We start from the raw sequence: 14,498 nt of genomic DNA, 5'->3' as shown, positions 1-14,498 counted from the left end.
TTCAGATAAGCAAAGGTTGAGAGAGTTTATGATGACCAGTCCTGACTTACAAGAGATCTTGAAAGCAACACAAAATATAGAAAGGAAGGACTGCTACCAACCAATTCAAAAACACAGACCAGGGACACTATAAAGCGACCACACAAACACGCCAGCATAATAACTGGCTAACAACAATGTGATAAGATCAAATCCACACATATCACTAACCTTGGATGTAAATGGGCTAAATGCCCCACTTAAAAGGCACAGAGTGGCAAGTTGAATAAAAAAGCAAGACCTAATGGTATGTTGTCTTCAAGAGACCCACATCACACATAAAGACACCCATAGGCTCAAATAAAGAGATGGTGGGAAATTCACCAAGCAAATGCAAATCAGAAAAAAAGGAAGCGTTATAATCCTAACTTCAGACAAAATAAACTTTGAGCCAACAAAGATCAAAAAAGACCAAAAAAAGGGCATTATGTAATGATAAAGGATTCAATTCAACAAGACCTAACTATATTAAATATATATGCACCCAACCCAGGAGCACCCAGATTCATAAAGCAACTCCTTAAAGACCTACAAAGAGACTCCCACACAATAAGACTGGAAGACCTCAATACTCCACTGGCAGTATTAGATCGAGGCAGAAAATTAACAAAGCTATTCAGGACCTGAGCTTAACATTGTACCAAATGGATCCGACAGATCTCTACAGAACTTTCCAGCCAAAAACAACAGAATATACATTATTCTCATTGCCACATGGCACATACTCTAAAATCAAATACATATTTGGGCATAAAACAACCCTCAGCAGATGCAAAAAGAACCAAAATCATAATATCAGAAAGAAATAAAGGCATCCACATAGGAAGAGGGGAAGTCAAAATATCCATTTGCTGATGACTATTCTATGTACCTCGATTCTATGTATCTATGTATAGCTTTGGGTTTTACATTTAAGTCTTTAATCCATCTTGAGTAGATTTTTGTATATAGTGTAAGGAAGGGGCCTAGTTTCAATCTTCCGCATATGGCTATCCAGTTATCTCAGCACCATTTATTGAATAGAGAGTTCTTTCCCAAAACACACTTTCAGACCATAATGTAATAAAAATAAAAGTCAAAACTAAGAAAATCACTCAAAACCATGCAATTACATGGAAATTAAACAAGATGCTCTTGAAATAATTTGGGGTAAATAATGAAATGAAGGCAGAAATCAAGAAGTTCTTTGAAACTAATGAGAACAAAGACACAACATACCAGAATCTCTGGGATGCAGCTAAGGTAGTGTTAAGAGGGAAATTCATAGCACTAAACACCCACACCAAAAAGTTGGTAAGATCTCAAATTAACAATCTAACATCACAACTAAGAGAATTACAGAAGCAAGAGCAAATCAACCCCAAAACTAGCAGAAGACATGATAACCAAAATCAGAGATGAGCCAAAGGAAATCAAGACATGAAAAATCATTCAAAAGATTAACAAATCCAGGAGTTGGTTCTTTAAAAAAAATTAATAAGATAGGTCACGGCCGGGCGCAGTGGCTCACACCTGTAATCCCAGCGCTTTGGGAGGCCGAGGCGGGCGGATCACGAGGTCAAGAGATCGAGACCATCCTGGTCAACATGGTGAAACCCTGTCTCTACTAAAAATACAAAAATTCAGCTGGGCATGGTGGCACGTGCCTGTAATCCCAGCTACTCAGGAGGCTGAGGCAGGAGAATTGCCTGAACCCAGGAGGCGGAGGCTGCGGTGAGCCGATATCATGCCACTGCACTCCAGCCTGGGTAACAAGAGCAAAACTCCATCTCAAAAAAAAAAAAAACAAAAACAAAAAAGATAGGCCACTAGCTAGACTAATAAAGAAGACAAGAGAGAATATCCAAATAAACACAATTAGAAATGACAAAAGGGATATTACCACTGACCCCACAGAAATAAAAATAACCATCAGAAACCACTATGAACACCTCTATGCATACAAACTAGAAAACCTAGAAGATATGGATAAATTCCTGGACACATACTCCCTCCCAAGACTGAACCAGGAACAAACTGATTCCCTAAATGGACCAATAATAAGCTCTGAAATGGAATCACTAATAAGTAGCCTATCAACCAAAAAAGGTCTAGTACCAGAAGAATTCACAGCCAAATTCTACCAGATATACAAAGAAAAGCTGGTACCATTCCTATCAAAACTATTCCAAAAAATTGAGAAGAAAGAACTCCTCCCCAACTCATTCTATGAAGCCAGTATCATCCTGATACCAAAATCTGGCAGAGACACAACATAAAAACAAACTTCAGGCCAATATCTTTGATGAATATTGACGCAAAAATCCTCAACAAAATACTTGCAAATCAAATTCAGCAGCACATTAAAAAGCTAATCCACCATAATCAAGTAGGCTTCATCCCTGGGATGCAAGGTTACTTCAACATAGGCAAATCAATAAATATGATTCATCACATAAACAGAACTAAAGAAAAAAACCATATAATTATCTCAATGGATGCAGAAAAAGCTTTCAATAAAATTCAACATATCTTCATGCTAAAAACTCTCAATAAATTAAGTATTAAAGGAAGATACCTCAAAATAGTAAGAGTCATCTATGACAAAGCCACATCCAACACCATACTGAATGGGGAAAAGCAGGAAGCATTCCCCTTGAAAACTGGCCCAAGACAAAGATGCCCTCTCTCACCACTCCTATTCAATATAGTATTGGAAGTCCTGGCAAGAGCCATCAGGCAAGAGAGAGAAATAAAGGGCATCCAAATAGGAAGGGAGGAAGTCAAAACATCCTTTTGCAGATTACTTGATTCTATGTATCTAGAAAACCCATAGTCTCAGCACAAAAGTTCCTTTAGCTGATAAAGAACTTCAGCAAAGTTTCAGGATACAAAATCACTGTACAAAAATCATTAGCATTCTTATACACAACAACAGCCAAGCCAAGAGCCAAATCAGGAATCCGATCCAATTCAAAATTGTGAGAAAAAAGAATAAAATACCTAGAAATACAGCTAACCAGGGAGGTGAAACATCACCACAAGAAGAATTACAAAACACTGCTCAAAGAAATCAGAGATGACATAAACAAATGAAAAAACATCCCATGCTCATGAATAGGAAGCATCAATATCATTAAAATGGCCATACTGCCCAAAGCAATTTATAGATTCAACGCTATTCCTAACAAATTACCAATGACATTCTTCACAGAACGAAAATAAAACTATTTAAAATTCATGTAGAACTAAAAAAAAAAAAAAAGCTCAAATAGCCAAGGCAATCCTAAGTTTAAAAAAAAAAAAAAAAAAAAAAAAAAACTTAGGGGCATCAACACTACCCAACTTCAAACTATAAGGCTACAGTAACCAAAACAGGATGGTACTGGTACAAAAACAAGACACAAAAAACAAATGAAGAGACCCCAGAAATAAGGCCACACCCCTACAACGATCTGATCTTTGACAAAGCTGACAAGAACAAGGTATAGGGAAAGGACTCTATTCAATAAATGGCATTCTCTTCTGCAAATGGGAAGCCATATGCAGAAGACTGAAACACCATATACAAAAAGCAACTCAAGATGGATTAAAGATTTAAATGTAAAACCCAAAACTATAAAAACCCTGGAAGACAACCAGCAGTACCATTCTGGACATAGGAACATGCAAAGACTTCTTTACAAAGACACCAAAAGCAATTTACACAAAAGCAAAATTTGACATATGGGATCTAATTAAACTTAAGAGCTTCTGCACAGCAAAAAAAAAAAAAAAAAAAAAAAAAAAGCAAACAACTTACAGAATGGGAGAAAATTTTTGTAAACTATGCATCTGACAAAGGTTTAACATCTGGCATCTATAATAAATGTAAATGAATTTACAAAATAAAAACAAACAAGCCTATTAAAAAGTAGGCAAAGAATGTGAACACTTTTCTAAAGAAGTCATACATGTCGGCAATAAGCATATAAAAAAAGCTCATTATCACTGTTCAATAGAGAAATGGAAATCAAAATCACAATGAGATACCATTTCATACCAGTCAGAATGGCTACCATTAAAAAGTCAAAAAATAACAGATCTTGGTGAGGTTGTGGAGATAAGAGAATACTTATACACTACTGCCGGGAGTGTAAATTAGTTCAGCCATCATGGAAATCAGCATGGCAATTCCTCAAACAGCTAAAAACAGAAATACCATTCAACTCAGCAATCCCATTACTGGGTATATACCCAGAGGAATATAAAGCATTTTACCATAAAGACACATGCACTTGAATGTTCATTGCAGCACTATTCACAATAGCAAAGACATGGAATCAACCTAAATGCCCATCAATGACAGATTGGATAAGAAAATTTAGTACATATATACCATGGAATACTATATAGCCATAAAAAAGAACAAGATTATATATTTCGCTGGAACACAGATGGAGCTGGAGGCCACTATCCTTAGCAAACTATCACAGAAACAGAAAACCAAATACTGCATGTTCTCATTTATAAGAGCTAAATCATAAGAACCCGTGAACACAAAGAGGGGAACAGCAAACAGTGGGTCCTTTTTGAGGGTGGGAGGAAAAAGAGGAAGAGAAAAAATAACTATTGGGTACTATGCTTAGTACCTGTGTAACAAAATAACCTGTACAACAAACCCCCATGAAACAAGTTTACCTATATAACAAGCCTGCACATGTAGCCCTGAACCTAAAATACATATACATATATAAGAAATATACATATGTGTATATATGTGCATATATAAGTATATATGTATATTTTATAGCTGTATATTTATTAAAAACATACACATATGTATATCTTTTTAACCTTTATTATATATAGTGTATTGAAAATAGATATTATATATTATATATGTATATAAAATCATTGATGCCTTTGTGTGTGTGGGTGAAGGATTCTTTGTGAACTCAGTGATACCATGATTAGAAGTCCATGTTTTTCTCATATTAAGTTTTATCTAACCTAATACATACTAGTATACTTAAAAATATCAAAATAATTGTCCAAAAAATCAAAAATTAGGCACAATGGTGCACACCTGTGGTCCCAGCCACTCTGGAGGGCTGAGGTGGGAGAATCACTTGAGCCCAGGAGGTCAAGGCTGCAGTGACCTGTGATCGTGCCACTGTGCTCAGCCTGGGCAACAGTGAGACCTTATCTCAAAAAATCAAATTACCAAAATAATAACACATATGAAAAGTTCAGAGAAAATAGCTATGATTAAAGAGCTAACTATAATTATGCTAAACACTTTAAAAAAATTAAGTAGGCTTGTGTTCTCTAAAATTCTAGTAGAGCAATTTAAAATTTTTAGAGTCAAAACATTTTTACTAGACTACAACATAAAGGCATCATTATATCAAGAAAATCATAAAAGAACTGGCAAACATGGAAGATGCAGAAGAGGAGTTAGGAGCATAAATTGTGGAAATTAAGTGCCTGGGGCTGGATGCAGTGGTTTCTGCCTATAATCCCAGCATGTTGGGAAGCCAAGGCGGGCAGATCACAGTAGGCCAGGAGTTCGGGACCAGCCCGGCCAACATGGTGAAACCCCATCTCTACTAAAAATACAAAAATTAGCCAGGCGTGGTGGCACATGCCTGTAGTCCCAGCTACTGGGGTGGCTGAGGCACTAGAACTGCTTGAACCCCAGGAAGAAGAGGGTTCAGTGAGCCAAGATCATGCCACTGTGCTCCAGCCTGGGAAACAGGATGACACTGTCTCAAAGAAAAAAAAAGTTAAAGAAAAAAGAAAGAAATAAAGAAAAGAAAGAAAGAAAAAAGAAAGAAAAAAAAAGAAAAGAAAAAAGAAAGAAAGAAAGAAAGAAGGGAGGGAGGGAGGGAGGGAGGGAGGGAGGGAGGGAAAGAAGAAAGAGAGAGAAAGAAAAGAAAAGAAAAGAAATGAAATTAACTGCCTGGGTTCAAACCCTGGCTCTGTCACTTACTAGCCAGTTACATGCCCTCTCTCTGCCTCAGTTTCTCTTTGTAATAAAACTTCACTTTAAGTGAGGATAACTGTAATGCTTACATCAAAGTTTATGAGAACCAAATAAATTAATTATCTATAACGTATTTAGTACAAGTAAGTCACACTGATTACTATATATACATTTCTTTTAAAAAGTACATCAAATTTTTATTTAAATATTCAAATCCTGCAAAATAAGATTTTCATAATTTATAAGACATAGAGAAATTGAAATTAAAAGTAAATAAGTAAAAATGTTATATATTTTTACCATACTTGTTTAGTAGCTTTATGAGTGCCTTGAACTGTCCTCTTAGATTTTCCACCAGTTTGACATTTAGGTTTTCCTTCAAGGCAAGAAAAAAATAAATAAATATGTAGACATACAGAATGATAGATAACACAAAATTGAACCATAGGTAATTAGATAATATAATACTAAGCTACACAAATCATTCAGGCATACTAACATTTAATCTCCTTCCAGAGACCACAGTATAGTATGGTCTGTTCATGGTTAATATAAACCGATATAATTAAAACAACAAATTTCCAAAGTCCCAGAGACTGCTATTATCAAATATATTTCTCTGAACAGGAGTAAATCAACTTCTTAAAGAAGTCAGATACTCTGACAACTTAAAAACAAGGTCCAGTTACTGGTACTCCTTAGCTTGTATACAAATCTGGAAATAGTTCTTTAAGTTCAAATTTTATTTCAACAATAAAATGAAGATTATATGTTTTACCACATAAAACCCCAATATTTTAGTTTATCTGATATATGAAATGCAAAATTTCATTGTGAAAAGTGAGATTTCAAGTCTTTGTATTTTCTCATTCTTCTTTGTAAGAAAGATATCAACTTACTGTTTTGTAATTACTATTCTCAAAAGCACTTCAAAATAGAAATAAAATTCTTTTTTTTAACTTTTACTTTAGGTCCAGGGGTACATGTGCAGCTTTGTTATACAGGCAAATTACATTTCACAGGGGTTTGGTGCACAGATTATTTCATCGCCCAGGTAATTAGCGTAAAAGAACCTAATAGGTAGTTTTTCTTTTTTCTTTTTTTTTTTTTGAGACAGTCTTGCTCCCTCGCCAGGCGCCAGGCTGGAGTGCAGTGGCGTGATCTCAGTTCACTGCAACCTCCGCCTCCCAGGTTCAAGCAATTCTCCTGCCTCAGCCTCCCGAGTAGCTGGGACTACAGGCGTGCACCACCATACCCAGCTAATTTTTGTATTTTTTAGTAGAAACAGGGTTTCACCATGTTGGCCAGGATGGTCTCCATCTCTTGACCTCGTGATCCACCCTCCTCGGCCTCCCAAAGTACTGGGATTAGACGTGTGAGCCACCACGCCCAGCCATAGGTAGTTTTTCAATCCTCACTCTCCTCCCACCCGCTACCCTCAAGTAGGCCCTGGAGTCTTTGGTCCCTTTTTTGTGTCCTTGTGCATGTACTTAATGTTTACTTCCCACTTATAAGTGAGAACACACAGTATTTGGTTTTCTGTTCCTGCATTAGTTCACTTAGGATAATGATCTCCAGCTCCATCCATGTTGCTACAAAGAACATGATTCATTCTTTTTATGGCTACATAGTAGTCCATGGTGTCTGGTGTATATATGTACCACATTTTCTTTATCTAGTCTACTGTTGATGGGCGTTTAGGTTGATTCCATGTTTTTGCTACTGTAAGTAGTGCTGTGATGGACATACATGTACAGGTGTCCTTATGGTAGAACAATTTATATTCTTTGAGAATATACCCAATAATTAGACTGCTGGGTCAAATGGTCATTCTGGTTTCAACTCTTTGAGCAATCACCAAAATGCGTTCCACAATGGCCAAACTAATTTACATCCTCACCAGCACAGGTCCCCTGAAGCAGCATAAGTTACATGAGCCACAACACACAGGTACCTAACTATCAACTTATCTGACTTAAGTGGGATACCCTGGTGTTCCACCAGGGTTAAAGGGAGAGAATGCTACACTAACCTGAAGAGCCACATTCTTTATCCTTTTATTACATAGAACAATGTACCAGCAAGTTTTCTTAGACTATCCAGCAGAAAAACCAGCTTAGAATAGGCACAAGCTGCGGTGTACCAGCAGGCTTTTAGAATATCAGCAGAAAAATCAGCTTAGAAACAGAAATAATATGAAGCAGGGAACTTTTAAAAAAGTGGAATTATCCTCAGAAACTCCTAAGTGTATATTGTAGTCATAAAACGAGAACAAGTTGCTATTAAAAACTTTTTTTCCTATATATGGCAAAGTTTTGACAATATAAAATAATCCATAAAAATTATAAATGTTAACCTTCTTCTTTTGTCATCATTACTACAAATATTTAGAAAGTTCTAATTATCTGTGCTTACAGGTTTTTGTTTGTTTGTTTTGAGACGGAGTCTTACTCTGTCACCTAGGCTGGAGTGCAGTGGCATGATCTCAACTCACTGCAACCTTTGCCCCCCAGGTTCAAGCTATTCTCCTGTCTCAGCCTCCACAGTAGCTGGGATTACAGACGCCCGCCACCACACTCGGATAATTTTTTTTGTATTTTAGTAGATACAGGGTTGTCCAGGCTGGTCTCAAACTCCTGAGCTCAGACAATCCACCCACTTCGGCCTCCCAAAGTGCAAGGATTACAGGTGTGAGCCACCGTGCCGGCCTGTGCTTACAGTTTTATTAGTTACAATAGTCACAAATGAAGCTTTAAAATTGTACTAGCCAATTATTTATGTTCTTATATGAAAAATCACGTTATGTACAGGTGTTTATTATATTTTCTTTCCTTTTATGGTTTTTGAATAGAAACAACTTTAATAGAAACACCTTTGTACTATTTTGTGTTCAGAATAACCCATAGAAAATGAGAGAATACAATTTCATATAAAAATATTTATAATATATAGCAACCACAAAATATTTTTGGTTTTACTTTTGAGATGAATCATGTTGATATGTACTTTTATCAAAGAAATAAAGTAATAGTAATCTCCTTGTGGAAAGGTTAGCTGTTAAGAAGCTGAATTTCAAAAGACAAATCCAATTTTCCCCTTTGATAGTTTTTGCGATTCAAAGTAACTGCTCTCTAAAAATGGCTACAAAAACTGAGAAAGAAAAGCTACAGAGGAAGACAGGTCCAAGCAGGCATTTTAAAATACTATAATGCCTCCATAATCAAAATACTATGGTATTCACTCATGAATTAGGTAAACAAACTAGCGGAATGGAATACAATTACATAAGGATATTCACTCTACAGAAAGGTAGAATGTGAAATAACTGGGGCAAAGATAAACTTTATAATAAGGCAACTTGTTAGCTCTAAGGAAAAAGATAAAATTAGATCCACACCATACGCTATATGTAAGAATAGACTACAAATGGATCAGAGGACCAAATGTAAAGAAGTTCAAGATTTTTCAAAATTTTTAAGAAAATTTTAAATAAAATTTAAATATAAATGTAAGAGAAAAAAAATAGGTGAATGCTTGTTTAGTTTGAAACGCCTTGTATAAAGATGTTCTCAAAGAATGGAAACATGATTAGAACACGTCAAAAGGAACAAGAGCCAAGTTAAAGCATCTCTCGCTTAAAAAGCCCAGAACAATTTGAGCATCAAAACAGAGTAATCGTAGCTCATTAAATACCATAAGAAGCCATGAGTCCACACAAACTGACAATATAAATACATACATACATCAAAATAAGGAGGAGATAGTAAAGCTCTTCCTCACATTAGAAGGCTAACAAATGCAGAAGGAATGATGGAGCTAACAAATCACCACTTTGCAACCACCAGAGGAATAACATAACCAAGGATTATCAATACATAAGCAGTGAGTATACTGTTTCAACAAAAAAACAGGGTATTTTCGTAATTTCAAACTATCTTATTGCAAATTATTCATCAGTTACATAGGAAAAAATTAGTTACTTTACAGTAGAGAAATTCGGCAGACACCACTTTAAGTAGCTGATTAAGCTTAACCAGTAACGAGACAGTTACCATGAACCTCCTCTGATAACTGAAAAGGACACATCATTTCTATAGAATTCCTACCTGAATTTTATAGAAATATAAAAACACACACCTGAATCTAGTCATGAAAAGACATCAGACAAACCCAACTGTGAGGAATATTCTACAAGCCCTCAGAAAATTTCAAAGTGAGGTCTCCTGTAACAAATTTCAAAGAGAGTGAGACCTCCCGTCCTCTGTATCTCTAACCAATCTGCAACATCCCCAGAAACAGGGGCCTCACACTGCCTCCAGCCATTAAAGGGAGGGGAGAGAAGATTTTTTTTTTCTAGTTCAAATAATAATAAAGAGAACTAAAAAAAACTTCTATTTTTTAAAGTATCACATTAAATTGCACCTAACTATGGTAAATATGATGATTTTTTAAAAACCTCTTTTTATTTTTATAAGAATTTAATAAAAGAAAAAACCTAAATGTCCATTTCCATACTGCTTATAAAGAACTGACTGAGACTGGGTAATCTATAAAGGAAAGAGTTCATAGTTCAGCATGGCTGCGGAGACCTCAGGAAACCTGCAATCATGGTGGAAGGAGAAGGGCACGCAAGGCGCCTTCTTTACAAGGCAGCAGGAAGGAGAAGTGCCAAGTGAAGGGGAGAGAGTCCCTGTTAAAACCATCAGATCTCATGAGAACTCACTCACTATCATGAGACCAGCGTGAGAGAAACCAGCCCCATGATCCAATTACCACCACCTGATCTCTCCCTTGACACATAGGGATTATGGGGTATAATTCAAGGTGAGATTTGGGTAGGGGAGACAAAGCCTAATCATATCACTAAATCTCTTATCGCTTTAAAAAGCCCTAATCTGTGAGTCATAATAACACAACAAACCCAATTTCAAATTTCGTTACTATCTGAAAAAGTAAAACTAACAATAAGGCTTTTATAAAGCCATGTGTGTATAAAAGCAATAAAAAGTTATTTCTTACTTAACATATACTAATCAGCCCAAGAGGTCTAATTGCAAACAGTTTTCAGTCTATCTGTTTAGGACTAAGTACATCTTTCTTATTTACAACAAAAATGAAACTAATTTTTTAAATACATACCATCATCATCTTTGCTTTCCAGTGGAACGCTCCAAGCTATCAGGTTTCTTGCTGTACGACCCTCCTCTGCAACTATTCTCCTTACTTTGTCATGACTATTGGAGCGCTGGAATGAAGCCTATATACGGAAAAGATGGTACTTATTAGATTATTAGATATTAGTCAAAATATATATTTAACAAAGTCATTATTTCTCACATTTTTCTCAGAAAGAAAACACTTAAAACTAATTTAGGATTTGGTAGGTGGTTAAGCAGAGAAAACAAAGTCACAAGTCTTTTTTAGGTCTAAAAACAATGAGTTCTACAACTCAAAAAAATAAGTTATTTCAACAACAAATATAATCTAAGGTTTGAAAAAGTGGCCTAAAGAGCACAAACACTGCTGTGGACTAGTATCAGCACCATCCCTTACTTACCAACAGGTCCAAGAGTAAAAGAGAGCAGTTTGTACAAACACGCTATGTATTTCCCTGAAAAGATTCTTTAGCATAAAGTATTTCGGAAAATCCTTTTTTTATTCTCTAGAGATCTTGCTAAAGTAAATTAACATTTAGTTGTTAGCTATATAATTTTATCTCCAAGTTGTTAGGATTCAAATAATAACTGTTGTTAAAAGATAGATTTTAAATTGCAATTTTTAAAACTCAAACTACTGCACACACATGTGTAATTTCCTGCTTGCTCCAACCCCGCCTGGCCTAAAAACACTAGCCTACAGGTTCAGCCCCACCAAGACCTTGTGCCAGCTAGGAGCCAGGTCCAGTAAAATAAAGGACATTGCTTCCACACTGATGAATAGCAAAATAATCTGTTTTTATAAGCCAAGTATCTATGAGAAGAAAGAGATCATAAAACACCCATACAAACATGAGGATACAGCCTCCTTATCTAAACCTTAAATCTGTGTGGGCAGCCTGCCTCTTTGTGAAACAAGTTCAACACTGGGCCAGCCCAAAATCCCAGTCCAATTAGTAGGTGCCTCCATGCCCTCTCATAGTTCTTGCCAGCCTAGACTTTTAGCATTCCTGGAATCCTAAGGCACAATACATTTAACGAAGCAATTACTATGTGAAAAGCATCAAATAAGAGACTGAGGAGAATATAAAGAAATACAAAGTATTGTGCTTGTCCTCAAAGAGCTAACAATCCAATTAAATGAGGCAAATATGTAAGAGCAAAAAATAATATATGAATTAACAAGCATGGTAGGTAGTCTCCAAAGATGTCCCCCTTGACCTCAGTAAACCACACCTGCTGATGTTCATGCCCTAGTGTAATCCACTCCCCTTGAATATGTCTCTGTGGCTTGCTCTCTGACCAATAAAATGAGGCAGAAAGGACACTGCATAACTTCTGAGACTGGATCATCAGAAGCTTTGCAGCCTCCACCTGAGTCTCTTAGAATGCTCTTTCTTGGGGTAGTCACTCTTAAAATCCAGCTGTCATGCTAAGAGAAGCCCAAGCCACAAGTAGAGAGACCACACGTAGAGGCAGCATTCTGGTTGACAGGGCCTAGCTGAACTCCCCGAAGATAGACAGAATCCTCTGCCCACTGTGTGAGTGAGCCATTTTGGGCATTCCAGTCCAGCTGAGCCCCTGAAAAACTGCTACCATGCCAGTGCCCCAGCAACATCACATCACAAAAACCATCTAGTCAACTCACAGAAAGATAATAGGAACTTATATGAATGCACCCTAACCCACAATACACACAACTGCATCTATTTGTATACAGATATTAAAAATCATGAGTTTATACTGATTGATTTCAATCCTATGCCACAGGGTTCACTTCAGCCCTTCTCTTTGCTTGTTTGAAACTTCTTTCTCTAACATAAGAACCCAGCTTTCATTATCTACAATCTATTATCTGTTCAATTTCAGAATTGCTAACCCACACTCCTAAGAGAAACACATTTATTAACTACATTACAGCTTTTATATACAGTTCTTATCTTTAGCCTTACAATAGCTAAAGTACTGTTTGCCAAAATCATGTAATTAGTTCTCATCTTTACCTGGGAGATGTTACTATTTGCCTTCCATTTTGGATTCTCCCCACCTACTGGTTGATTTTTATCCTTTTGGAAAATATGTGAAGAAAAAACAACACATTATTCTCAAATGAAAAAAATTAATGAGTAGCATGACTTCAGAGAAAGAAAAGTAGTCACTATAGTATCCTCTAGAGCAAGGTCAACAAAAATTTTCTACAAAGGGTCAGATAAAAAATATTTTTTTATCACAGGCTTTGCAGGCCATAACATCTCTATAACAACTATTCAGTTTTGCCATTTTCTATGAAGCAGCCATAGTCAATATGTAAACAATAAGCCAATTGTGAGATAAACAGATACCCACTACTTGTTATTCTGAAATAAATTCAAATTACTTAAAAGTTATAAATTAACACAAAGAATACCAAGCATACCCTCACACATTTTTTCCTGAAGCACTTGAGAATAATCTGCAGTTATACTCCCTTGCCAATAAATAATTCACTATGTATTTTATGTTTTAAGGACACTCTCTTATATAGTTACACCACAACTATCAAAATCAGGAAATTATCACTGATACAGAATTATTATTTAAATTACAGCACTTAAATTTCACCAATTGTCCCATTAATGTCTTTGACAGCATAAGATAAAGTTGAGAAAAAGATATAAGCCCAGTTCTCCCAGAAGCTCTACAAACTCCAAAGAGGATAAATGCAAAGAAAACCTCACTTAAGCATATCATAGAAAAACTGAGGATACCCTGAAACAAAGAGAAAAATCCTGAGTATAAAGGAGAGGGAAAAATCAACTCATTACCTTTAAAGCAACAGCAATAAGACTGATAGCCTTGCATTGTCCAGGAAGCAATCAAAGTCATAATTTATAATAAACTCTAATAAATTGGTAACTTATTGCCTATTTAGTGGAATAGTAGGGTCAAAATCCTGACTGAAAAAGGTTCAAAACAGAATGATGAGAAAATGGAGATAGTGAGTATTAAGATACTTTGAGTGATGCCATAAAAAAGAACAAAAAAAATAAACAGAATGGATTTTTAAGATAAGTGATACGAGGTCAGGAGACGGAGACCGTCCTGGCCAACATGGTGAAACCCTGTCTCTACTAAAATACAAAAAATTAGCTGGGCGTGGTGGTGCGTGCCTGTAGTCCCAGCTACGCAGGAGGCTGAGGCAGGGGAATCGCTTGAAACTGGGGAGTAGAGGTTGCAGTGAGCCGAGATTGTGCCACTGCACTCCAGCTTGGCAACAGAGCAAGACTCCATCTCAAAAAAAAAAAAAAAAGAGTGATAGTATACCCTACTTTCATGCTGATGGGAATGATGCAGTAGAGAGAGAAATTGTGTTATGG

The 14,498-nt window shown here is 36.2% G+C and overlaps 1 protein-coding gene across 3 annotated transcripts in view; it reads right to left on the bottom strand.

Moving 5' to 3' along the window:
* The window catches only part of SCAPER (S-phase cyclin A associated protein in the ER), a 537,506-nt gene that overhangs the window by 482,199 nt on the left and 40,809 nt on the right, over nt 1-14,498 (bottom strand). For 2 of the 3 annotated variants that reach the window (XM_032267297.1, XM_032267298.1), the window contains 2 exons: nt 11,126-11,243; nt 6,292-6,362 (listed from right to left, as the gene is read on the bottom strand). In XM_032267297.1, coding sequence (XP_032123188.1) covers nt 6,292-6,362; nt 11,126-11,243 — 189 coding nt within the window. Of the gene's footprint in view, nt 1-6,291; nt 6,363-11,125; nt 11,244-13,145; nt 13,209-14,498 lie in introns of all 3 variants that reach the window. The other variant, XM_032267296.1, reaches the window with a different exon arrangement.

The sequence above is a fragment of the Sapajus apella genome, unplaced genomic scaffold (genome assembly GCF_009761245.1).
Source record: "Sapajus apella isolate SASKATOON/1434 unplaced genomic scaffold, GSC_monkey_1.0 scaffold168, whole genome shotgun sequence".
In the NCBI taxonomy this organism is placed as follows: Eukaryota; Metazoa; Chordata; class Mammalia; order Primates; family Cebidae; genus Sapajus; species Sapajus apella.
The sequence above is the reverse complement of the archived record's forward strand: the minus strand, read 5'-3'. Positions and strand labels throughout refer to the sequence as shown.